The 25748-nt window shown below is 44.5% G+C and overlaps 4 protein-coding genes across 5 annotated transcripts in view; 2 read left to right on the forward strand and 2 right to left on the reverse strand.

The window, feature by feature from the left end:
• Positions 1-167: 167 nt before the first annotated feature.
• On the forward strand, positions 168-5315 carry plk1 (polo-like kinase 1). The gene is made up of 12 exons (XM_079730598.1): positions 168-359; positions 458-826; positions 1229-1397; positions 1581-1725; positions 1914-2007; positions 2485-2710; positions 3007-3043; positions 3210-3301; positions 3405-3482; positions 3719-3873; positions 4158-4340; positions 4628-5315. The coding sequence occupies exons 2-12, from the start codon at positions 473-475 to the stop codon at positions 4817-4819; spliced, it is 1725 nt and encodes a 574-aa protein (XP_079586724.1). The 5' UTR covers positions 168-359; positions 458-472; the 3' UTR covers positions 4820-5315.
• A 165-nt stretch (positions 5316-5480) lies between these two features.
• palb2 (partner and localizer of BRCA2) lies at positions 5481-13796 on the reverse strand. 2 transcript variants are annotated; one of them, XM_079730744.1, is made up of 13 exons: positions 13660-13796; positions 13384-13476; positions 13220-13279; positions 12933-13128; positions 10958-12496; positions 9117-10573; positions 8752-8904; positions 8459-8541; positions 8154-8303; positions 7185-7301; positions 6572-6659; positions 6149-6360; positions 5481-6073 (listed from the first exon to the last, which is right to left on the reverse strand). In XM_079730744.1, the coding sequence occupies exons 2-13, from the start codon at positions 13459-13461 to the stop codon at positions 5836-5838; spliced, it is 4371 nt and encodes a 1456-aa protein (XP_079586870.1). In that variant the 5' UTR covers positions 13462-13476; positions 13660-13796; the 3' UTR covers positions 5481-5835. The 2 variants fall into 2 exon arrangements, with proteins under 2 accessions (XP_079586870.1, XP_079586869.1); XM_079730743.1 differs by having other exon boundaries at positions 9117-10576.
• A 2586-nt stretch (positions 13797-16382) lies between these two features.
• Positions 16383-20253, reverse strand: LOC307091958 (retinol dehydrogenase 8-like; the record flags this gene model as incomplete). The annotated part of the gene is made up of 6 exons (XM_079758808.1): positions 16383-16610; positions 16949-17132; positions 17304-17397; positions 17732-17911; positions 18630-18791; positions 20148-20253. The coding sequence occupies 6 exons, from the start codon at positions 20251-20253 to the stop codon at positions 16383-16385; spliced, it is 954 nt and encodes a 317-aa protein (XP_079614934.1).
• A 1813-nt stretch (positions 20254-22066) lies between these two features.
• Positions 22067-25748, forward strand: part of LOC307071362 (uncharacterized protein) — a gene marked incomplete at its 3' end in the record, with an annotated part of 35643 nt that continues 31961 nt past the window's right edge. The window contains exon 1 of the mRNA XM_079730348.1: positions 22067-22416. Coding sequence (XP_079586474.1) covers positions 22329-22416 — 88 coding nt within the window. The 5' untranslated portion in view covers positions 22067-22328. The remainder of the gene's footprint in view (positions 22417-25748) is intronic.

The raw sequence follows: 25748 nt of genomic DNA on the forward strand, positions 1-25748 counted from the left end.
TCATATCGACATACATTGTTTTCTTGACAAAACGATTGGCCAGTTTTGTGCCGGTCTCACAAGATTCTTTGCTACAATTGGCTAGAAATTCAAATCTCGAGGACCAATCAGAGAGGGGCATAACGACCGAGACAGCATTTAAACTGATCATAAACGCTATAGCGACAGGGAGAAAGCAGCTGTAACTTACCGTTCATGGTATATGCACATTTTAGGACTTTTTATACTTTTTTCATCTGATTTAGTTATTAAGCGCTAAAGTCGAATGTCAAGTTCACCCGAGAGCAGTTTGTTTGTTGTTTAAATTGGTTTTGATCAAGCTGCAAGTCGGTAACTTACAAGGCAAACGTCAGTCGAAGGTAGGTCTGACATTTAAATTAATGTCCAGTCGGCCAATTCCAGTTTATTTTGAATTGAATAGTTATTAAGGGTATTGGTTGTTTCTTATCACGTTTAGGAGTTATTTTTAAATATGAGTGCAGCGACTGCGAAGCCGACGTCCCATGTGGATCCAATATCTGCACCGCTGAAAGAAATCCCCGATGTCCTGGTAGATTCTCGGTCAAAGAAAAAATATTCCAGAGGTCGCTTTCTTGGAAAGGGAGGTTTTGCGAAATGCTACGAGATCACAGATATGGATACGAATGAAGTTTTTGCTGGCAAAATTGTCCCGAAGTCGATGATCATGAAACCACACCAGAGGGAGAAGATGACCTCGGAAATCACCATTCACCAAAGTCTTGATCACGCCAACGTTGTGGGATTCCGAGGCTTCTTCGAAGATGAAGACTTCGTCTTCGTTGTGTTGGAACTCTGCAGGCGACGGGTAAGTCATGATGTGTAGTAGTTTTTATGTTGGCGAAGGTTTTACATTTAAACCCAACTGTGTACGTAATTCTTTTTGTGGGGGTACCCATGTAGCATGGATGTTGTTTTATTGGTCTCCACACTAGAATTGGGCATAGTATATCCACAATATTTAGATGTACATTACTTTGGCTGGCTATACTTGAAGCTCGGACTGAACCATTATCTCCCCATCAGGTTTTTTCAAATACTTGTTCTGCCAACATCCGGTGTTTGGGTCGCAATGATCCACCTGTTTTTGCCAGTTGCATCGTCATAACTATGCAGAGGAAAAAATCCTCTATCATAAATCCTATTTTGAAAAAACACCACAATGGTCCGTGGATGGCTGCGCACAACTAAAAATGTCATTGGTTTTCAGTCCCTCTTGGAGCTCCACAAGCGCCGTAAGGCTATCACAGAGCCAGAAGCACGCTACTATATGATGCAGCTGCTCAAAGGGTGCCAGTATCTACACGACAACCGAATCATCCACAGAGATCTGAAACTGGGGAACATCTTCCTCAACGATGAGATGGATGTCAAAATAGGTAACTCCCATGTTTCATATTTGAAGACCATAAACTGTTACCTAATTATGCATCTCCTATGACAGGTGTCATTCTAAATCAAAGTGTTTATTCAGAAAGTAAATATGCTCTAACTGTAATCCATAGTGGTTTCAGAAATCAAATGCTTTATTTTAATGGTGTAACATTCCTGAATTTCCAAAGGGGATTTCGGCCTTGCGACCAAGATTGAATATGACGGCGAGAGAAAGAAGACCTTGTGTGGAACCCCCAACTACATCGCCCCAGAAGTGCTCTGTAAAAAGGGCCATAGCTTTGAGGTGGACGTCTGGTCTCTTGGCTGTATCCTGTAAGTAAAAAAAATGCATGCGTTCACAAGACATTCAATGACTCGCTGGAATTTTGTGCTAACTTGAGAAGAAGTAGTCATCGCTGCCGTTGCTTTCGGACAGTGGCTTGCTTGTCTTAGCCAATATCATTCATATCAAGTGTCTTTAATGCCCTGAATATTTTTTCTTTCCCCCCCCCCCCCCCCAGGTACACTCTGCTTGTGGGCAAGCCACCATTTGAGACGTCCTGTTTGAAAGAGACTTACAGCCGCATCAAAAAAAACAGCTATGCTGTTCCCTGGGTATGTGGGACTTGTGCAATTAGAATTGCTGTCATGTACTCTGAATTAAGTTGACCGATGTTGATCAAGATTGCATTCAATTTGGGGGGGAAAGTACATATTTTCCCTTTCAATTCACAACTGAAATTATGAGATCACAAAACATTTATTTTGTCCACACTTGGACAACGCTACACGACACCTAGGTGGCCGCCACACACCAGGTGTCTTCCTTGTCTCCTTAAGACGAGGACAGAGGGTGGTGGTCTTGAAAAATAGGTTTTGGTGTAAAAGGCAACCATGAACTGGTTCTCTGTCGCCATGCAAGAGATCAGTCTGGCAAGGGCAAGTTTAGAATACTTATCAGACGCACACACGCCCTAATTTATAACCCCCCCCCCCCCCTCCACATGAAAAGAAATGAGCATTATATAATAGGTGCTAAAATGAATTGGTTCCTCGCCATAACGATGTCTTGTGTGCCCCCCCCCAATGCAGCACGTCAACCCCGCCGCCACCTCCCTCATTAAGCGCATGCTGAACGCCGAGCCCTCCCTCAGACCCACCATCGCGGAGTTGCAGACTGATGAGTTCTTCACGGGCGGCTACTGCCCCCTGCGCCTGCCCACCACGTGCCTCACCGTGCCCCCTCGCTTCTCCATCGCCCCCTCCCAGGCCCAGGAGCTCAGCCAGAGACGGCCCCTGTCGGCGCTCGACAACAAAGGTAGGGATTCCGGGAGGGGAAAATCTGGAGTTAGTGACCGGTGCACTTCAAAAGGGAGAAGGGGAAAATTACTAGTCTACTGTTCGGGGGGGGGGGGGGGGGGGGGGCATTTCGAATTATCCTTGGTACATACAATGATCCGTGGAAGAGTGCATTGATTGTAAAAAGAAATATTTCTTTGTGGATGTTTACTTTAGCATTCTAAGGAGCTGTGACATAACATGGTACTTTTCTCCCATTCATTCGCACTAGTTTAAATTATGCTAAACTTTATATTCCAATCTTCTCTCTTCCAGACCACCCAGAAAAGGTGGACCTTAAAGAGGAGGCAAAGTAAGACTGAGATCAAGGCAGTGTTGTCCTGTGTGTTGTGATTAACTAGTCTATTGCCCTGTTAATCAGTAGTAGTTCTAGGGGTTCAGCACTCGTGGGATGAGAACCGCTGCCCTTCCAGAGAATATTCTGGCTGTACTGACTTATTTGTTCTTGTGAAATCCAGGGACGCTGAGGTGTGCCACCTAACTGATATGCTGGCCCAGATCAACCACCTTCTCGTGGCCAAACCCTTTGAGAAAAAAGTAATTCGGCAGGGTAAGGGCAAAGTCCTTTTTGCATTTAAAAGAGAACTTGAATGTGTACTAATGCTGGCAACTTCCTTTAACCACAACATCTTGTCTTTTGCACCCATTTGTAGAAGAGGCAGATGATCCTGCATGCATTCCAGTCTTCTGGATCAGCAAATGGGTGGACTACTCTGATAAATATGGACTGGGTAAGAATTTATGTAAAACAAATCAACTATTTACATGATAACCATTTTTGTATACATTTATCCACTTAAAGTACGGTTCAAATTTCAACGTTAATATAACAACTCAAACTAGTTTCCAACTTGTCTTTCTTAAAAGAAAGATCTTGCTCAAGTTAGGTTTCTCACAAGTCCTGCTGTTGCTACAATTTAGTTAATTGGTTTGGTATGTGTCCTAATATTCAAAACTCAATTTTCAGGATACCAGCTGTGTGACAACAGCGTGGGTGTTCTCTTTAACGACTACACACGTCTCATGATGTACGCGGACGGAGACAGCCTGCAGTACATCGACAAGGCGGTCGTAGAGTCTTTCCTGAACGTTCGCTCCTACCCACCAGGCCTCAGCAAGAAGGTCGGTAGTCCACACCGCCAACCGGACACTGCCCAGATCTCCACCTGTAGCACTAAGCCTTATATACCCCCTAGGCCAGCATGGCTTTGACTGTGAACTGGGAACCTGATTGGTCCCCTTCGTAATTTTCTTAATGGAAAGGGGTTGGAATGATTGATTTGCATGGCAAATGTAGTCCACTCCAGCCGTTACATTGAATGTGACAGTACCATCCCAGGCAATCGGTCACTCTGAATATAGCCTCCCACCCCAAATGTATGCTGATGGCTTGCGCCTCTCTGCAGATCACGCTACTCAAGTACTTCCGTAACTACATGAGCGAGCACCTGCTGAAGGCCGGCGCCAACATGGCCCGACGTGACGGCGACGAGCTGGCTCGACTGCCCTACCTCTCGTACTGGTTCCGCACCCGCAGCGCCATCGTGCTGCACCTCACCAACGGCACTGTGCAGATCAACTTCTTCCAGGTCAGAGGGCAAAAGATTTCAAGATTCATTTATTTCACTCATAGTTTCTTTTTAAAGTCTTCAGTCAGGCAAAGGGGCATGAATTTAAGGGCGGTTTATTATTTTAAAATCTCAATAAGCCCCGCTCTTGTACCTGAACGTAGCAATAGATGATGGTGTATTTTACTTTGGAGATGACAAGAAATAAGACTCCTCGGCATGCATTACTACAGTCAGTGCAAATGGATATTATTTTTACAGAAACATCTCATGGCCTGACTAATGTTGTTTATTTTCGTATTTCTCAGGACCACACAAAGCTGATCCTGTGTCCCCTGATGGGGGCAGTGACCTACATCGATGAGAAGCGGGAGTTCCACACGTACAAGCTGAGCCTGTTGGAGGAGTTTGGCTGCACCAAGGAGCTGGCGAGCCGGATCCGCTATGCTAAGGTGATGGTGGAGAAAATACTAGCCAACAAGTCCGCCTCGGCACACTAAAGAAAGCGTTTTAACCCCTTCCTAGCGGAAAGTGATATGAGCTTAGGCACTCATATTTAATCTTGGCCTGTGAAATATTTTCTTTGCTTTATCTCCCCAACTTTCATGGAATGTAATTGCTGTACCATAGTTGACCATTTCAATTATTTTTGTCTTTCTCTCACATGAAAGGGCTTCTTCTTTGAGTCTTTCCCTATTTCCTGTTTTCTCATTTGTTTTCAATGAGTGAATTTTTCATTCAACTTCACTTGTCATTAACACTGAGAAGAAATTTGAGCTCACCAACTGGTCTGAGTCCTTCAGGTCTATTTTAATCTGTATGTTGAGGATATGAGGACTAAGGCTGACCATGTTGGTTGTCTTCATTATGTTCTCATTTTTATAGTTGTATTTTAAATATATTCTGTAAAAAAATTCTCTGTACAAACTCACTGAGACTCTTAATGTTGTATAGATTGCTTTGTGCTTTACCAATATAAATAAAGATTACGGAATACAATCATTAAAGTTCTCAATTTTTCATTTATTGCTGATGTGTTTTAAGCTTGACCTGCAGTGCCCCAAGTATGAGGGTGGATGTTAAAAGGGCATCTAAAATTTCAACAATTTTGGCATTCGGGTTTACTGAAGTTAAAGAATTTCTGCCGAGACTTAAAATTGTTTAACTTATGAGAAATGCAAGTCTTTTCATAAATTAACTGAAAGCCAACATTTCAGAACATTAAGTTGCATTACATTTGATTCTGCTTCAGCTCTTCCACAGCATTACGATTTTAGTTTATTACTTCAATAAAATCAAGTTGTACAATGTTTAATAGAACATGGTAAAATAGTGCTTTTCTTTAAATACAATATTAGCTTTAGAACCGGTAAATATTAACAAATTGCATTAAAACAGCCTGGAAACCCAACAGCGGTATCTTTTTTTTTTTTGTGTACCAGAAATGGCTGGTGTTTGAGTAACATTCCAGAACATCCGTAGTGCCGGGTAACATTCGTTTAAAGGAACAAGTCTGTTAAACAGTGGTCTTGACTGAGTTCTGGCCGTTGTTGTAGCAGTACAGTGTGAGGTCTCCATTTTGATGGCCGGTCACTAAGATGTCAGACCCTCCCCAGCGAGCCATGTGCCAGCCGTCTGCCTCAGGAGCCCACACCACTCTCGGCCCCACGGGGCCTCCGAGATCCCAGACGTACACACTACCACTCTGGCTGAGAGCCACCAACCGGGAGCCCAGGACATCTGCCTCACACAGCCTGCAAGGGACAAAGGGCGGTGAGATCACGATAACACTTATAAAATCTATTTGACTCTTGACTGATTCCCCTCACCTTCCAGACCAGGCTTCAGGCTGGTGTAGTCGATTGGCCACCACCGATTTCCCACTGAGAGGGTTAATGGCGACTAAGGTGAACAGGGTGGTCTTCGGTTTTTCTTTCTCCATGGAAACCCTGTCGCCTTCGTCTTCCCAGTGGTACGATTGGACCTCCTCCCTCACTATTGATCCAAGGTACTGGTGCTGCAGCAGGACAAGCAGTATCCCCTGTGCACAAACCGAGGACACACGAAACATGACTTTCATTTCATCAATTTGAGATTTTATAAAAACGTTGAAACCTTTTCTGATAAACCAGCGGCACAGACCTTTTTTTTCTTCTAAATCAAAGAATGATTCAAAGTTACTTTTGTAATAACAAGGTTGATTACTAGTTCTAATCACAAAGTAAACCATGGCATGCTGATCAACGACTTACAGAGTAGCTGTAGCCTCGGAGACTGGCCGTGTGTGTTAACCCTTTGTCCAGTTGGATCCTCTGTAACAGCTGCCCAGTGCCTAGGTTCCTGAGAGAAGCAGAACAGCTTAGTATATGGTGCTGAACAGCACATTCATAGTCAGAACACAATGAGAGTGTACGTTACACCTTTTTCCCAGTTTGGTTTGACCATTAGTCTTTATCCTTAAATCATCGATTTAAAACAAAATTCGATGTGAAGGTCAATGTCGACCCTCACTCTTTCTATTGTACGATTCCCCAATCGTGTATGTAGTCAACATTGAACAAATATTTTGAACAAGTTAACTAACACGGTGATGTTGCCGCTGAAAGTTAATAGACCCTAGCCTGACATCGCCAGACCAATTCGCAAAATGCGAATCAGTCTGAAACCTCTTATTTTTCGATTTTCCAGAGGCCGGAACGGATCTTTCTGTTCCACTTAAAATAGACATAGTAATAACAAACAGTTTGACCACTTGGTTATAAAAAGGCATGCGTGCCGAGAATAAATTCCCATTTTCAGCTTTGCTTTGATTCAAGTGTTTGTGATTCGGGCGAGTGCTGCCTTCTGCCCATTACAGCCACTAACCAGAGGAAGAGATGCCCTCCTTCAGCGGATCCCAGCAGGCCGTCCTTCAGTCCATCAACTGTAGCCAGGGCTCCAACGTGCATGCCAGGGGAGGCCAGGGGCTGGGGGGTGGGTGCACTGAGGGTTTGGGACAGTTATGACCTGCGGTGTCCACTTAAAAAAGACTCAATACCATCAACCTAGCATGCTCCCGGTCTAGCTTATAGTTAGTACATGTAAACCAGGGGTTCTCAAAGTTTTGACAGCTGAGGGCCAATTTAGGAACCCAAAATTTGACTAAGGGGCCACCAAAGGAAAAAGAATTAGGTGGGAAACGCCGTCAGCATCCTAGTAGTGAAAAAATACATTGCACCGTGAACCTCTGGGAGTGAGGTCAAGTGAGGTCTAAATCACAAAACTGAGGTTCATCCTTTTAAAGTAATGTACAGTCGGATTAAAACTAACAAATGTAACAGGATTGAAAGCTAGAGAGAGTCGACTTTTCTCTTTATATTTATTTTTGTTTAAATTAATATTGATATAATAAAATAAATAAATAAATAAATTCTGTATGTCATTGCGGGCCGCCAGGAATGTTTCTGCAGGCCGCCATTGGCCCACGGGCCACACTTTGAGAACCAATGAGGTAAACGGTATGAGGCAGGGACCAGAGTTCTGTCTGGGCAAACGTGTTCCACTCATTGCCACAGACACTGGGTTCGATCCCCGCTGTCTGTCAGCCAGCCTGTAGGCAACATTATGAAAGATATCTAACCCCAGTCAACCTGCTCCTTAATGATGTGTATCTGAATTCAATGTAAATCGTAATTAGTATGATGCATTATTCATAATAATTAAATAATTATAATAAATAATAATAATTATAATTGGAATAAATGTCCTATTGTAGGTATTAAAATATTCTCTAAGTAAATGGAGGCATGCCACTAGAGGTCTGCAGCCAATCAGAATCTCTATTCCTGTTCTTACCTGGTGTCCTCCGACAGAATGAAGATCTGCAGCGTAGAAATGGCCGGCGAGTGAGAGGAGCAAACCACTCTGGACCGGGCCACGCCCACCACCGCCTGAACCACACCCTGACACAGCAGCGCCTCCACCAGGCTGGAGCAGGAGAGCACCCTAGAGAGACAGCCCAACAGACAGACAGACATTTTAATTCTTTATTTGAATCCACCAATCACACTGCACACACACACTTCAGTTTGGATGGCTTAACAACCATAAATGTGATCCATGTACATGATCCATATTGCCCCACAGGTTGGTCTTCCTACCTTACTTCCTGGATTTCCAGCTGGCCCAAAGTCACACACAGCAACCCCACTGAGTCCGGCACAGAAAACACACTGATTACCGGCTGGAAAAAAAAGAATGTGGTTGAAGGATGAGTGCTTAGACACTAACATGTTTAACACACTCGCTCAGGTCAGCCAATGATAAAGGTAAATCCTCAAGTCTGCTCTGTTGAAGTGTCCTTAGACTAGACTAGTCTAATCTACATTATGTCTTCTCCATGCTGGTGACAACACATACACAGCAAAAAACACACAGACACGCTCAGAATTACCTTGTTGAAAGTCCATGTGTGAACGAGGCCCCAGCCGGAGCTGGACGTCTGGTCCCACACACACACTGCCCATTTTCCAGCCGCCGCCACACACAGACCTCCTGAAGGACCTGACACACAGCAGGCATCGACCAGGCCACCCCCAGCTGGGGCCTAGTGGGAGCCAGGGAAACAGCTGTCAATACACGCATAGACAGCCCTAGAGAACCATGGTTTAGCTAGTTCTTCAACCGTCAGGGAGTTTAAATAGCCTGAGCATTAGCCATGAGACGTTCTTTGGTAGATTTGAGTCATCTTATTTTCTTGCGATTTATTCCTGTGATATTTAAAATCGATCATCTGAGCATCCAATCGTGTATATTTACCGTCAATGTGTGTGTGAAGCTAATCACACACTCCTCCGCCACCACTTTAGTTTCCCCGGTGCCTTCCTGCGCACTGTCGCTTCTAGAAGAGGCTCCGGCGGCACGGGGAGGCTGTGATTCCACAGGCCCACCAGCGTCGGAGGCAGACGGACTGCGACTGGGCACAACCCCCTGGCAATGCCCACCCACAGCCATTGGTGGATCCAGCGAGACGGAGGTCTGACGGGAGGTAGGGGCGGGAGCAGGGGCGCCTCGATGGGGGGACACGAGGATGGGACAGGGGGAGAGGCGAGGAGGGGAGCGGGCCAGGGTGGACGGGCTAATGGGGGAAGGCAGGGTGAGATTGGGGGCACAAGGGGACGAGGTCAGGGGCAGGCAAGCAGCGCAGGCTTGGTGAGGGGTGAGTCCTAGGGAGGGTAAGGGGGGGCTGGAGGGGAAAAGGTTGGGGGCCAGGGGAGGGCAGGGTGGGGAGACCAGACGCGGGCTCAGCAGGAGCTGGGAGCAGGCTCCAGGGCGTGCTGGAGGGCTTCCTGCAGATACGTCTGTAGGGGAGTTTGTAGTGTGTTCATCTATAAGTGAATGGTTTGTCAAATGGGTCATGTGTTGATCCTCTTGGACCCCAGGATCAGTACAGGCATGTATTGCTTTCTGGCTAGTAATGCACTTGGAAGGGCTTTCAATTGGCTCCTCTGCAGGAAAATCACAGTCATTGACTGCTGCCCTCTGGTGGTTGGTAGCTCTATGGTCTTCCGACAGCCTGACTACACCTCCACCATGTCCCTGCTGTTCTGTCAAAACGGTAGACGACTTCAACAGCAGCAAATGTTCCGCAAAGCCCTCTAACTTTGTGCCTGAAAATGTCCCTTGTTCCATGGACCGATCCAAACAATCTCCGGTAGACCGTCCCACCAGTGACCCTTCATCCCTGCGGCTGTTTTGCTCCAGGCCATTTGCCAACTGTCCACCCCCTTCGGGTAACCGGTCGCATGGGTCTAGTTTGCAATCCTCCCCGGGCGTGACTGGGGTCGGCTCCAGGAACATCTGGGTATCAATACGCTTGCGATCCCCAATGGGATGGGTCTGGGTGACTGCAGGGGGACATTGAGACTGTACCCGAGAATGCAGGCCATCGTCTGGACTGGGCAGGGACATGGTGAGGTCGGGGGTGGGGTTTAGTGGGAGGGAGAGAGCCAACGCCTGGTCGCTGTGGGCCCTGTACAGGGCGTACGCCTGCGGACTGCTGCGCCTGGTGTGATACGACGGGGTGGAGAAGGGCTCAGCCGTGGCATCGATGACCCGCTGCAGCTTTTGGAGCTTGAGGGAGCCGAACTGCTCGTCGGGAAGATGGAAGTCCAGGGTGACCGGGGGTTTGAGTGCGAGGCCCAGGGCTAGCGGGGAGGGCTGGAGGAGGGGATCGCTGGGGACTGGAGGAGAGGGCAGCAGGAGGGACCGCCAGCCTGCTGAAACACAGATACAAAAGACCAGAAAGATATGTTATGTATGGTATGAAAGACGTGGATGATTTTTTTTTTTTCCACACTAAATACTTGTACTTACATGCCTGGTACAAACCTAAACCAAATATACATTCATATGTCTATACCTTATATGAACCTCCTTTATTACCTAGAATTTGTAATGCCGTGAAGACAAACAAAAAACACTCCTCATTGATCTCTTCAAGTCAGAGTAAGACAAACCTGATGTCAATGCAATTTCTGTTCTGAATTCAAACTGACATTTGAGAATTGTACATGAGAATCGTACAATTGCTATCCAATATATGTAATTTTCTATCCCTCCCTTTATCCCTTTGTCTTTATTAAAAAGCATATACATACAGACATCATCTGGGGGTCTTTCAGTCACCGAGCTGCTCCTCTTGAAGATGGGATAAACTTCTTCCAGACTTCCAGAAACCGAGGCAGACTTCGGCCCGTCATCCTGAGCAGAAGGTGGGATCCCTGGGGGGAGAGCGGGTGGAAATGCGGAGGGCTGGGAGACAATAAGGGGTACTACTGACACCGGGCCCTGCTCCAGGAGTCCATCCACAGGGAATGACTGCGATGGGGAACTGGAGATCAAGGCAGGTACAGAGTGCTCTGAATTCCGTTCTTGGTCTGTATAACTGACGTCTAAACAAAAAGAGCCTTTTTCAAACCTCCGTCCTTGCCGTCCCCCTCTTTTCCTCCTTCTGCCCCTCACCGGTCTAGCACTGGGCACCGCTGAGAGGAAACACTCTTGGTTCGGATTATCTAGCGGTGGATCCAACTCCTTCTTCCTGGAACACTGTGCTTCATGGGACGAAGCGGAAGAAACCATTTGTGGGGGCGTGTCAGAATACACAAGCCTCAGGTTGCTCTTATCCGCGTCTTCGCCGTCTGCGTGCTGCGTTCGCCTGTCTGGCAGTGCCTGCAGGCTCCGCCCCTGGCCCCGCCCACGGCCTCTAGCCCGACTTGTAACAATCAGATTGGAGAACAGGCTGCTCTGCATGTCCGGCTGTTGCTGCTGCTGGGAGGAGGTCATGCGTCTGGTGGTTCTAACGTAGTACTCCGGGGGGAAGACCAGCCCATCCCACAGCGTGCAGGCGGCTGCCAGGCTTACCTCTCGATCACATTCTCCCGCTTCTTTCTCACATCTACCTTGATGCTGGTCACCTCTTGGTCCAATGGCTGTGTGGCTGCTTTTATCCCTGGCGTTTCCCTCCTCATATCCATCACTTTTGGTTTCCCTGTCGCATCTCTGTTGTTCACCAGAATTTACTTCTCTCTCCAGCCCTCCTCCTCTGTCTTCTTCCCCTGCTTCTGTTCCAGTGTGGTTCAGTGTGTCCTCAGGCGTTCCCCTCCCAGCAGGGAGAGCTGGTGTCCAATGAGGGAGCAGAAGAGAGGGGGACTCGCTGTCTAACTTATCTCCAGTCAGGTCCGTTTCTTTCTCCCTTTGCACCGGTCCCTTCTTCTCCGCCCATCCTTCTGCAGTGTGTCTCTCCGTGTTCCAGTGTGTCAACAGCAGTGAGGAAGACTCAGATTCTGAGCTGCTCAAACGCTGTTCTTTCATTTCCTGTGTCTCCGCCACCACTTTCGGCGTCCCTACGCTCTTCTCCGTCGCAGCCTTTTCCTCGAGGTTCCTGCCGGGCCCCGGTCCCTCCTCGCTGTTTGTGTCTGTGCTGCCGACCACCTCGGAAGTCTCGCTCCATCTCTGCTGCCACCGCAAACGGCTGCTTCGGGAGCGCAGGCGCAGGGCTGAGCTGGGGGCCGGGGTGGGCCTCGGCTCCCTGGATTGGTCATCCTGGCTGGAGGCAGGGGTGAGAGGCGGAGCAGCCTCCAAGGGGAGGAGGAACCTGACTGCTGGGCTCTCCCTGCCGCCGTCAGCCTCCACTTGTCCTGGAGAAATGGTACCGTTCAAATGGGTATTATTACTACTACTTCTGCTGCTTTTATGTTATTATTGTAAAGGATAGTGTAGTGGGAATTGATTGTGATTATAAAAAAGCGCAATAAGGATTCAATTTTGTCACTGAAATAATTTAATAACCAAGATATGTAAACAGAGTATACACACACACTATAATTATTATATACAGTATCTAAATTGGTCTGATCGAAGTTTGATTGTGGCTGCGTTTGATTGGCAGCCACATTGGTATCCATTACAAATTTCCCCTCCTAGTGACAATAAAATATATTTGATTTGATTAGATAAACGTAATTTTTCATACTGATTTATAATACGTTTCCAGATTACGTTTCCTGTTATATACTAGTTATGTTAGTTAAATGCTGGTTAAAGTTGCTTTTGATCCGTAGGGGCTTAGTTCACCTTCAGTGTGCTGATGTTCTTGTGGCGGGCCAGTGATTTGACTAGTAGGAGAGCAGAGTCTGGGAGATGGCGAAGACGGGTCGACATTTGGACGGGTGGTTGATGTGTCCGGATCAATCTGGGTGAGGAGCAGAGAGTTCTGCTCTGTGACTCTGGTCTTCTCATGTTTCTTCACCCCCTCTGATCGCTCAGCACGCTGTGGATAGAATGGTAGTTATATTTGGTCTTAATACAACAACCTAAGCTCATTGACATCCTCAGAAAATGACTGAGTAACAGATATTTACCTTGAGTTTTTGTTGTGTTTTGGAATACTCCCGTTGCAAGTAGGCTAGCTTCCTGCGAAGCTGTTTTTGAGTCAAAGTTGGTCAGTCACGGCAGGTAACAATAGCAAACACATTGTCATTCTATTTTTTGAAACACAAAATGAAAAGCACATAAACTAACTCACCATCTCCGTGTCATCGCTGTACAGTTTACTCCGCAACTTATTATTGCACTGCAGTGTAGTGCCTGCATCCTCCTCCATTCTCCTCTCTAGGGCCTGCCATTTAGAAATAGGCGAAACACGTTGTCAGAAGCGATAAACGTGCGGAAGCTAACGCGACTAACAAGGAAACAACGGTTCATGTTTGTAACATTTGAGCAAAACTTTTGCTAATTATTACGAGGGATCGAATGAGCTAGGTTTAGGGACGCATAATAATCGATCTGATTTTTAACTTACCCCATTCCAACATCGATCACTAAAGCAAACGTTGTCCGCTCAGTTGATTCTTCCGTGTGGGTTATTATCCATGTGTTTATACCGGTCTAAACGTAATGCTAGATAGCCTTAGCCATGGTTTATTTTTACATAGTTACTTTGTTGTGATGCTTCTCTTGATTAGGAAGTATGGTGGTGGGTACTGGGTAGCATCAGTTTCAGAATCCCACATGATTCCCGCCGCTCCCCCAACAGACCAGAGTAGTCAAGCAGCGATCGAATGATCACAACTGGCACACTGGCTGAAAGGGGTTTCAACCACTGCAGAAATACTGTGAACTTTCGTCCTAGTTTCCCGATCATCATCATCACAGTCATTTTGGAAGTAAGCTTAATAATGCGGGTGACGTCAATTGCCTTTCATCGTAATAAAATATTAAATTGACAGACCCGTAAGTATATAAAATTCCAATTTCTAACAACTTATATAAAATGAGTGTGGGTAACTTCACACTAACAATTAATTAATGTTCAACGGATAAATCGTTTATCATAGATTACCATATAAATCCAACATTTTATGAATCCATACTTTTAAATCAGTTTTTATTGTTTGGATAGGGATCACAAGTTATAAAACTCGGTAAATGGGTGTAAGTAGTCTTAAGTCTATGTCTTCAGTGCGTGGTGTTGAGCCTGAATTGGCCCCAAACACGTCTTTTCTGGAAACTTGGCAGTCCCGCTGGTTACTCCTAATGGATGATAAGCACGTGCCATTTCCATGTCTCTAAATGGCTTAACCAAAGCATTGCATTGCCAAACAATTGCAGCCAGAACGTCCTTTTACATTGTTGACGCCGCTACTTTCATGGGCACTGATTTAATAAATGATAGGTGTATTCCGCGACTACCATTCAGTTATTTTTTTATTTCTGGCATTGGCAGCCTGTATTCATCTTTTTCCAACTTATTATCGTTTTAGTCCTTAAATAAATCCCAATCATTTATGAATAAAAAGTATTAGCTACCGTTGATTGAGTTGCACGGGCTCTGTGACGTGCTCCCGCTATGTGTTCCCTTTGCTTTGTCTCCCTCTACCGGTCTTTCTCTCTACCTGTTTCTCTCTCCATCACTATGCGTAGAGTGGCGAGGTCATGCCCTTTCTGGTAGAGCCCATGGGACCTATGAGATCGAAAAATATGAAAGGGTTTCAATGGAGAGAAAGTAATTATTTTCTGGTCCAGAAATATGCCCCAGATTACACATATGTTGTTTGTGGATTTAAATTATCATTTTTCATGCAAAGAAAACTAAACATTTTCGTGAAGAAGTTTGATAATGTTTTTTCCAAGGGGAGGATAAAAGCATCAAAAGAGGTGAAAACCATTATATGTTGGGGCATGTGGAGAGTTTCAGTTATGCCGATGGGGAGATTGTCAGTCTTGTCCACGCCAGTCGTAGGGAGCGTGACAGCACATACGAGACATGTAGTCTTTCCCATTGTGTTTTCTCTACAGCCTTTAACTGAACAATTGCACAATAAACGATCAAACTCTTGACCTGAAAAATTATCATTTAAATCCACAAACAACATATGTGTAATCCGGGGCCTATAAAGACTGGGATCAGAGGATAATTACTTTCTCTCCATTGAAACCCATACATATTTTTCGAACTCATAGGTCCCATGGGCTATACCGGAAGGGGCGTGACTTCGCCACTCTATTCTCCTATTTCACAGAGCCATACATCCACAATTGCAGCACTGTCTCTGAAAATAAGCATATACATGTATATCGCGCATAAATAAAACCTTTAAATAGAGTTGTGTTTATGTGTGAATTATTCCATTAGCCCAGCATGGTAAGACAACTCGCGTAATTCAGAACTTTTTTTAATTAGTCGTTTAAAATATTAGTTAAAAATATTATACAAACTGCCGTTTGTCTGTTTCAAATATCTGTTTTCATTCTGGGAAGCATAGGGACAGTTTATAGGTGTGCTTTTTAAAGTGAGTGGTCAACCAAGTGTCCATTCATCACACACACAAACACACGCACACACACACACACGCACACACACACACACAGACACACACTGTTGCGGAACATTTGTACTAAACATTATGTAAAATGGCTGGAGACATTAATTGTGTGGGGTCAAGGGTCGCTCCAACCCCAACACTCTTAATCTCACTCCAATCCTTTTGTGAAACTTGGCAGCTCTGTTATTACAATATCGTTCACTTAATATAAATATATATAATTATATGAAAACAATCTTCAATATCAAACACTTGCAAACAACTAAGAATTTACTCTTTCATTGTGTGGATGTGTCCTATGGGGAATGCGTAGATTTATATAACAAATAAACAATATACTGTATGCAATGCACCAGCGGTAGTGGCCTGACAAGAATATTTAAGTGATAGATATTAAGGCCAATTTAACCCAATGATAAAAATAAATGACTAGGTATGTACCAAAATGACTACATCGATGGATGATAAAACCAATACATAGTACTATGTTTCACGGTGCAATATTTTCTAAGAAAGCTCAAACATTGCAAAAAACAGTCTGCATATAAACAGCAACCATGGCAGGGTGTGCCTGCGTGTACATTAGTGTATGTGCATTAGTGTGTATGTGAGCCGGTTGCTTGTCGGGGGAAATACATTTTTTTTCTCTGTTCCTGAGACACTGGAACAGTGTTCTTTGTGTTTGTACCAGTGTGTGTGTTTAATTGGGCGAGATGGTCCTGCTCCTCAAACAGCCACAGGTCAGGTACTGCATGGCCTTCATGCTGACGTGCATGAGCGGGCCCATGTTGAAGAGCATGTGATAGAAGGCGTGGACAGACAGCCCCCCGGTTTCATCAGCGTACTTGAGAGCAACAATGGGTGTGTACAAGGGGTTGGTGAGGTTACGGAAGCGAGGACTGCTGGCCTCGATGACCTTCTTGGTGCACTGCAAACAAAAATAAGAAGAGTTGGGATGAAGGGGGTGAGAATGGACTGACGGACATAGTTGATTGTCCTGATTAATCACCATTACTATACCTATAACTCACATCTTACATTGAAGAGGGAAGTTAAGTTACATCCAAGTCTTAAGTTTATTGTCATATTGGCACATGAAAAGACAAGGAGGATAGGCCAGTTTGAGTGTCAGGCTCCCAACTCAAAGGTATGTATGTATACATGCATTTTAACCAAACACACAGGCCATCTGGACAAAAGCATCCGACCCTACACTGCAAAATACTTTGCAGTGAAGCCATTGGACACTAGCAGATGTGGACTCACTCTGGCGATGTCATCAGGAATTTGTCCCAGGGTCTCGAAGATGTCCACTGAGGATGGAAGGTAGACGTTCTTGAAGTAGTTCACCGTTTCGGGGTCAGTACCAGGGTACTCCTTCAGCCTCACGTCCTGGATCATCTTGGCCTCAAACTCTGTGTGGACCGGGCCTGGCTCTATCATTGACAGACTAGATAGATGTGTATTGAAACAGTAGATAGCAGATCATATCGGGTTGTTCGAGCAACGTGTGGATGTGAAGATACATTTACGTGACAAAACGTTATCTTTCCATCAAACAATATCAAACATTAACTTTGTGTGGAGATATTAAAATAGAACATGTGGAGGGACTACTCACGTTACGTTGAACTTCAGGAGCTGCACAGCCAGACATTCACAGAAGCCCTCCGTGGCAAACTTAGAAGCAGCATAAACATCATTGAAGACAACACCTGAAGAGACAACCAGGGTTTAACTTGAAATGCAGGTACTGAAGACATCAAAATATTCATGTGTAATGCTACAGTTGTAGCTCTAATTCAATCTATCATGCAGGCGAATAAAATGGGTTGACCTAAAGCCTTACATATTTTCGTTGAGTATATATCTGAATGGATGGATAACAAAAATGTATATATAATGAGAATAAACAATTTGCTTGTCTTCCACTACTTCGGAAAGGTATCTTTACATCACATCCAGCTGGTCCTCCTTGTTTTCAGATTCAGATTTGCTAAATGATATCCCTTATACAATCGCATGCAGACATCCATTTTCAAACTCTACCTTGCAGTCCCATGACACTGCTGACGACGATAATGTGTCCTCCTCTCCTCTTCTTCATGTCCGGCATCACCTCCTTGATCATGCGGATAACCCCAAAGAAGTTGGTCTCAAACACCTTCTTCATCTCCTCGATGGGAATGCTCTCCAGCGGACCCACCAGACCGATGCCTGCGTTGTTGACTGGCCGGGAGACCGTCCACAGAGACCACAGGGATGGTAATGGGAGGATATTTTGAGGGAATAAAGATAGAGATAGAGAGATAGAGAAAGAGATAGAGAGATAGAGAAAGAGAGAGAGATTTTCAACATTTTAAAAACATGTAACACTGACAGTGAGAGTGAGATATTATAAAATAGAGGGTATTTTTAGGGAATAAAGACAGAGATAGAGAGATAGAGAAAGAGCGAGAGAGAGAGATTTTCAACAGTTGTTTAACAACATGTAACACTGACAAGGTGACATAAGCTTAAAGGTTATACCTTTGCATCCCAAGATACACAATTCATACCTGTATGCATCCTTGAGGAAGATGTCTGCCTGCTCATTTATGACTAATGAATATAAAGTAAGGCATTGTTGATGCCATCCGTAGATCTTTATATTTTGCTTAGTTTCATAGCTTATTTTTTTTACATATTTCAAACTGCTTTTAAGTCAGGTTTCTTGTTCAGTTCAAGCATTTTGTCCAGCAGCAACAGTGTGGGAGTAACGGTGCAGGACAGTAGGTAATTTGACTCCCAGACTAAAGGTCCTGGGTTTTGAACACCAATGGCCACTGTTTATTTGTAGGCATCCTTGAGCAAGTTATCTGTTCATTAGTGACTAAAAGCATGTGGTCAATTACTAAACAGTAGGCCTATCAATACCGTGATCGATGATGTTATCCACATAACTCACTGAGGACATCCACGTGTCGATCCTTGATGCCATCGATGCACTGTTTGACGGACTCGTCGGTGCAGACATCAAGAACAGCCAGAGACAGAGTCTTCCCATAAGCCTCTCCTGCAGCCTCCACCAGCTTATCTTTCCGCTTCAGGTCACGCATGGTGGCTATGACTGAACATGTTTATATGTACAGGACAAGACAGGAAGAGTAATGGTAGAGGGGCTTTAGAGAGGATGTGAATGATCAGAGAGCATGTGAATTTATCATGTATTTGTTTGTTTCTGATAATTTAAGAGTGGTTTTGTGCTTGCAAAATTCAAATGATACAAAAAATGTACAAATGCATATATTTTATAATATAAAATTACGCTGTTCAATATTTACATATCCTTAACATATTTTACTTGGATTACATCAACATTCTGTTGAAGTTTAGTCAAAATAGAAAGCTTCTCATAGATTTGAGATGGCCAGGCGATAAATTAAATGGAAGTAAATATGAGATGATGAGAACATTTTGTCGTGGTTCCAGGGTGTTTTGAACCAGAATATATGCTCATTCTTCCCGCTCCCATTAACATGCCCCTTGGCTATTTTCCATAACGATTCTGTTAAATGACTGCCTGTGCAGGTTACGTTATCGTTCAGCACCATACCAGAATGTGCAGGGTCACGGCAAGTTCACCAGGCCTGTGCTCAGCCACACTCATTTTCCCTCTGAATCCCCCTTTGACAAAATTATGTTTGATAATAATCACGATTTAATAGAGGTTTTAGGTTAGTTTAGCCGCTGCTAAAGAGATAATAAGCTTATGTGGCTTTTACATAAACCCGTGTGGTTTAAAATAGCCCTGCTTGAAGGCTACAATAGGCTTGCGTCTACATTAGCCCAAAGAAACAGATAACCCCACTCACTACGGCTTTAAAACTATAAATGTGGCTGACAACCAGCGTTCAGCTTGTGGTTGCAAAGAATGCTATAGAAGGCCTATAAAGAAGGACACTTTTCCAAAACAGTTTGTCTAGTCATTATAGGCCTACATCAGGTTGCCCAGGGGCAACAATGCAATTGCCGTCCTGCTCGGTTTTCTGAACTCCGTTACCTTATCTGCTCGCAACGGCAGGGGACGGGGTCGTGACCGGCTACTTGTGTGACGGCGGGGCTTTCTGTTGCATCTAATGTTACGTAGCACGCAGTCATCCGCCGTCACCCACAGCAGGGATTATGGGTCGAGGAGTTTAAATATAACCTCGTTTTGGATTAATCTGAATGTGGCAAGGAGTACTTGAACCCCGGGAGTTTAGGTCAGTTTTGCCACTTACACACACACAGACGCGCGCGCACGCGCACGCACACATACAAACGCACGCGCAGATGCGCGACTATATTGCCCATCGTCTGACTATTATAATCAATTGTAAGTGGTCAACATTCATCATTCTTACTGTGTGTCTCTGACTTTGTCAAATCCTAGATGACAGAGAAATGTCAAAGGAAGTATTAAAATAGGACGGAAATAACGTACCGTGATATCGCTTCTGCTCGTCATTTGCCAGCATCACTGCCATTCTTAAACCAATGCCTGAGGAGCAGCCGGTGATGAGCACTACTTTCTGCCCGTTACTCGCCATAGCTCCAGTGCGGTAGTTATTCGGAAAGTCGTTTTCTTAGGGAGGGTTTTGTCTCGCAAATAGATTCCAATGTAATCTCAACGGTGAAAATTGTGCAGGATGAGAGGGACACTGAGAACAGCTAGTGTAAGCGGATAACGTTAACTAGGGAGAGATAGAGAGGGACCACAGACCAGGGTCACATGGGTCTGGCATTATCTAACCCAGTTTGGTCGCCTGGCTCGTACAACTTTTATTGTCGTACTGGCTATCTTGAACACAACAATATATCCGGGCATTCTCGTAGAGCTATTTTGTAAGATATATATTTATTTGAGTACCCTCAAACGGCTTTTACTTGGGCTTCTTATTTTGTGTGTCTCCTTATTTTTTATTTTTTATTGCAAGCCTTTCACTATGAAGCTTGCACATGATTTATATTCCCATTGATGCTTTTATATGGCCATGTTATTCACAGTTCTTCAAGATAATGTTATAGCATAGGCCTACTTTTGGATGATTAACTACAGAAGGCTCCCAAAGAAGAATTATGCCAATAATTTGACGCCACCTGGTGGTTGTATAGAATACCAATGCTATAAAAATAAAAATAGACTTACTGTTATAGTAGTATTGGACTTAAGTTGCATGCATGTTCAGCAGTATTACAAAATAAACTAAAATATACCAGAAACTAAATTTAAAACGATAACTTAAACTGCTTCTTATATTACTCCTGCTACTTATACTATTAGAACTACTAACTCATAATTGTCATGAAGGCAAAACATGCCACCTCAAACACTTCCAATGGTCCACATAGGCACATTTAATTGCGTGTGCATTTGTGTGTGTCTTAGTATGCATTTGGGTAAACCTTTGTCCTCAGTCTATAAAGTTTCATACATAACCATGACTTGAGGTGCTTTGAATCTTCAAAGACATGTGATCTGCTATACCTCACAGGATATAATGTGAATATGTTGTACGGTATGTGGTATGTGAGTGTGTGCCGGCATGGTTGGGTGTGTGTGTTTGTACGTCTGTGTGTGTGTGTGTGTGTGTGTTGTGTGTGTGTGTGTGTGTGTGTGTGTGCGTGCGTGTGCGTGCGTGTGTGTGTATGATAGAATGCAGATGTAAAGCATCGTGGTGGGCAAAGACAGACAGGTACTGGAATTTGGGATCTGCAGCAGCATATTTTTATTAGTTCGGGCAGTGCTGACGTCCTGTTGTAGCATGCATGCTTGTGTGTGCGTGTGTTTGTGTGTGTGTGTGTGTGTGTGTGTGTGTGTGTGTGTGTATTCGAGAGAGAGAGAGAGAGAGAGAGAGAGAGAGAGAGTGTGTGTGTGTGTGTGTGTGTGTGTGTCTGTGTGTGTCTGGATAGACAGATGAGAAAGCTTAAACTAAATATGGCTACAAAATAGATGTAAAATTGGCAGCATGTTTTTGAGTTAAAGCTAACCATTTTGGGGGTACTCATTGTGCTCTGGGAGTTTTATTTGTTTATGTGTTTGAGAGAGAAAGGGAGAGAGAGAGAGAGAGAGAGAGAGAGAGAGAGAGAGAGAGAGAGAGAGAGAGAGAGAGAGAGAGTGCAATAGCTGTCCCTTAAATCATAGTTACAAGTAATGAAACCAGTAATCATAGAAAATAAAGGCGTTCCTCCAGCACGCGCCCCGATATTCGTCTGTGAGGGAGGCGTCAACGGGGGAGGGGGGTCTTGGGGAGGGGCGGCGTGGGGGAGACAGAGGGTGCCGGTGAACAAAACCCTCGGTGATAAGAATACTTTTTTTTGGCACGGCTACTCTTTTCACCCAACAATAATAACCCCAAAAGTAAAACAAAGAACATCACAGCAGATAGAGCAGGTAGAATCCCACACAAAAAGAGAAGACTATAAACCTTTTCTTTGCGAATGCTCGTTCCTACTCTTCAACAGGGCACGGGTGCAGGTATCACGGGTGGAAAACGGGACCCTTCCAACGCAACTCGGAATTCGCGCGCAGGCACCGCTCTGCTGCAGGTGTCGCGTGAAGCCGTGAATTGAGGAGCCGCAATTGGAATTTACCTGCAGTTTCGCAGGCACATGCAAGTTCAGAATGACGGATCGATGGACACCAGGGCGCCACATACGTCTTATTTTTTTGATAACGATCATATGCAGCACAACAACGGCTAAACAAGCAGGTAGGCTGGGTTGAGCGCGCAAATGTTGTATGTAATGTCTTGTCTAAAACAAAATGCATGGCATTCTCTTACACTGCAGTATCTTACACTCGAAAGTTCATGTTCCATCTTCCATCCATCCATCGCTTTCTGGCTAGGGCTTGTCCATCGGGATTGTCAATTACCAAAGACCTTTGGGGGTGCCCATACAACTATATTGTCACCAGGTAGAGTGTTGCGTCCTTAGGCCTAACACAAGGATGAGTCCCAATAGCCTGTCTATCATCATAAACCAACGTCTTCAATTGTTAATCACTTTGTGCATTTAACTACCATAAATCATCATGCGGGTCAATAATCAGGCGTAATGGTAGCCTATGGGTCAATGCAACCATACTGGATAATGTGTTTTATGTTAAACATAGCCTACCAAATACGACGTGGCCTTAGTTGGAGCAGTTTAACGTATTTTAGAAAAAGAATGCCCACCATGAAATGTGTGGGACCTAATAGCTCTGTAAAAAAAAAAAAAAGCGGTTGAGTTCAGATTGTAGCACACATGCAGTTTAAGCACATTGGTTAGAAACCGTAGGCGCAATAACTCTGTCTGGACTTGTTCTGTCATACCTGCTGTCTTAGGCTGGAGCCCCATATAGCTTTGATATTTCACCTGATTCCTGGCAGCAATGGGGGACAGACTGTCTGAACACAAATTTAATCGAGCTGTTAAAGAGCATGGGGGGACACAGGCCTCATGGTTTCAGGCTGTAGAACTGTGAGGCCACACGACAATAACTTGCATTAACAACAATGCTTTGAGTGGCCACTGCTGTTTCACTAGCTTGTTGCAACCTACTGTATATGTAAGGCTATGTGTAAAAAGTTATATATTTGCCATTACCAATACTTCTGCAAATCCACATTTCATCATCACCACAACCACTGGGAGTAGAGAAAGGTTCAGGTCGATTTTTGTACCATCAACCCAACATGGAAGGACCAATTTAAGCCTGGCATTAAGGGTATTTACCCGTATAAATGGTAAATGTATGGACAGAGTCAAAACATAGCCCTCACGCATATGTGCTTTTCTCGTACACTTAAGTGCACTTTCCAAGCATTTATCTCATGAAACTATACTGTCTGAACGTGGACTTTTACTGGCCAGGTGGAATCCGCCATCTTGCCTCCACCTGTTAGGTCATTCAAGAGGCGCTGAGGAAGCAGATAGTTATCTTCCACCGTATATCGTCATCATCATCATCATCATCATCATCATCATCCTATAGCATGTGACGAAATTATGTCAAATGTTTTCAAGTTCATGTCTGATCATGTCCAACATAACACACCAACACACACATTGCATATTCGTTTTTTATGTTCACAGAAGTAAAAGTATTTTTGTGTGTGTGTGCACGACCATATGTATTGGTGCTTGTTTGTGTGTAAGTGTGTGTGTGTGTGTGTGTGTGTGTGTGTGTGTGTGTGTGTGTGTGTTTGTGTGTTTATGGGTGTGTATGTATGTTTGTGAACACATATGCAGGAATGTGTGTAAGTTCCCCCCCTCCCCACACACACACATACACAAACAAACAAACACACACACACACACACACACACACACACACACACACACACACACACACACACACACACAACACACTCACAAATCACACCGAGAGTGCATCCCCTCCAATACTTAGCCTGTGACCTTTAAAACTCCAGGGTCATCCGGGGTCAAGCAAGTTCAAGGGGTGTGACCTTGGGATGGCACTCTCATATCTGACTTTTGGAGAACCTGCCTCCCTAATACAAACACACACACACACACACACACACACACACACACAGATGTAAACATGTTCATTTACTATCACTCCTTCATTATATCTCTCACTTTTTGGTCTTCAATTAACAACCAGCAGACCAAGTTCCCCATAATTACAGTGTTTACCGTGTCCTCAACGACTCTATGCATCACGTAAAAAACGCCAAGCACACGGTCACACACCTGGCTGTCAAGCTGCGTGCTGTGAATTATGCATTGTTGCTAGTTTTAAGGCATGTGCTCAAGTAGTGATCAGGTATGTGAACGGCATACCTGAGTCATTTAAAGAAATGCTTTCCAAACTCCTCCTCCCTCCGATTCCCTAGTTTCTTCCTTTGAGTTCGGTTTGGACAAAAGTAAACCGCTCTCAAATCGATGCAGCATGGGATACCTGCAAGGGATATCTTTATGGTGACGCCATTGCGTTACCTCTTGAGTTATGACCAGGTACAGAAGTGTCTAGAGCTGTCTGGGGAGATGATGGATGGGGTTTCTCATTAGGTGAGAGCTGTAGCGCAGTGCCCCAGGTTGAGGGCCAGAAGGGCACAGGACAGCTTCAGTGTCCAAAAAGGAGGCCGTGAAAACAGCTGCCAGAGCAGCATGGGTCCAAGAGGAGATTCCTTTTGGAAAGGGATCTCTTGTTGGACAAGGCTCAAGTTCTTGAGGCAACCCTCCTACATGGGAGAAAGATCACCGGTGATAACTTAATGGTGAATTGGCTCCGCTGGCGCCTCTCTGTTATCACTTTAGTTTATGAAATGAAATAGAGAATGGGGATTTCATGACTTCAGGCTTTGTTTTTTATCAGTTACGGAGAGCATGGCCACAGACACCTTTGTGATGTTTTGTTATCTTTAACCTGTACAAAATAAAGCATTATGACATAGCATACCACACCAGCAATGTTTACCTTACTTTTTGTGTGCTTATCTTGTTTATCAATGTTTGATTCATCCCTGAATAATTTATTGTGAGAGCTATCCCATGAATAACATTTTATTCAAATGTTTAAGTTTTTATTCAATGCAGACAGTTGACAATATTGCATCATCAAATATTAAACCGTTGACTGATCCACTCTTCAGGACTACAAACATGTCAGTGTAATAAATTCATTTGGAGCTGAAACATTTAGTGGTCAGATAGACTTTCCACTGTTACTAATTGGTTGCATTTTCCACATGTGCATTTTACAATTGTACAACTTCACAATGTGATTCAGATGTTGAGTGTCAGGTCCGCAGTTGAATGGACCCGGCTTTTCTTGTGGACTGAATTCTGTGAAAGGATACTGCCGACAAAAGCACTTAGAGCTGCAGGAATTTCAAACAGCATGGCTGGAAGATGTTGAGGACAGAGCTCTCAGGAACTCTCTAGTCTCCTCACTATCACATATCACTCCTTTCCTCCCTTGTCTTCAAGTCAGACAGATAGGGGAGCAAAGAGTGGGGGCTGACTGTAAAGCGTTGGGATAGTATAAAAGGTGGCAGGAATTACTAGAAAAGACACAGCATGCACACAA

The sequence above is a fragment of the Pollachius pollachius genome, assembly GCF_949987615.1.
Source record: "Pollachius pollachius genome assembly, chromosome: 2".
In the NCBI taxonomy this organism is placed as follows: domain Eukaryota; kingdom Metazoa; phylum Chordata; class Actinopteri; order Gadiformes; family Gadidae; genus Pollachius; species Pollachius pollachius.

What these genes read in the sequence shown, in the direction of transcription:
- plk1 (XM_079730598.1), top strand. Translation starts at nt 473, where the DNA reads ATGAGTGCAGCGACTGCGAAGCCGACGTCCCATGTGGATCCAATATCT. An exon ending in TGAGATGGATGTCAAAATAG is followed by an intron (nt 1,398 to 1,580) that starts GTAACTCCCATG and finishes GAATTTCCAAAG; the next exon opens with GGGATTTCGGCCTTGCGACC. An exon ending in TGCAGATCAACTTCTTCCAG is followed by an intron (nt 4,341 to 4,627) that starts GTCAGAGGGCAA and finishes CGTATTTCTCAG; the next exon opens with GACCACACAAAGCTGATCCT.
- palb2 (XM_079730743.1), bottom strand. Translation starts at nt 13,461, where the DNA reads ATGGAGGAGGATGCAGGCACTACACTGCAGTGCAATAATAAGTTGCGG. An exon ending in ACAGCGATGACACGGAGATG is followed by an intron (nt 13,280 to 13,383) that starts GTGAGTTAGTTT and finishes ACTCAAAAACAG; the next exon opens with CTTCGCAGGAAGCTAGCCTA. An exon ending in CCTGAAGCCTGGTCTGGAAG is followed by an intron (nt 6,074 to 6,148) that starts GTGAGGGGAATC and finishes TGTCCCTTGCAG; the next exon opens with GCTGTGTGAGGCAGATGTCC.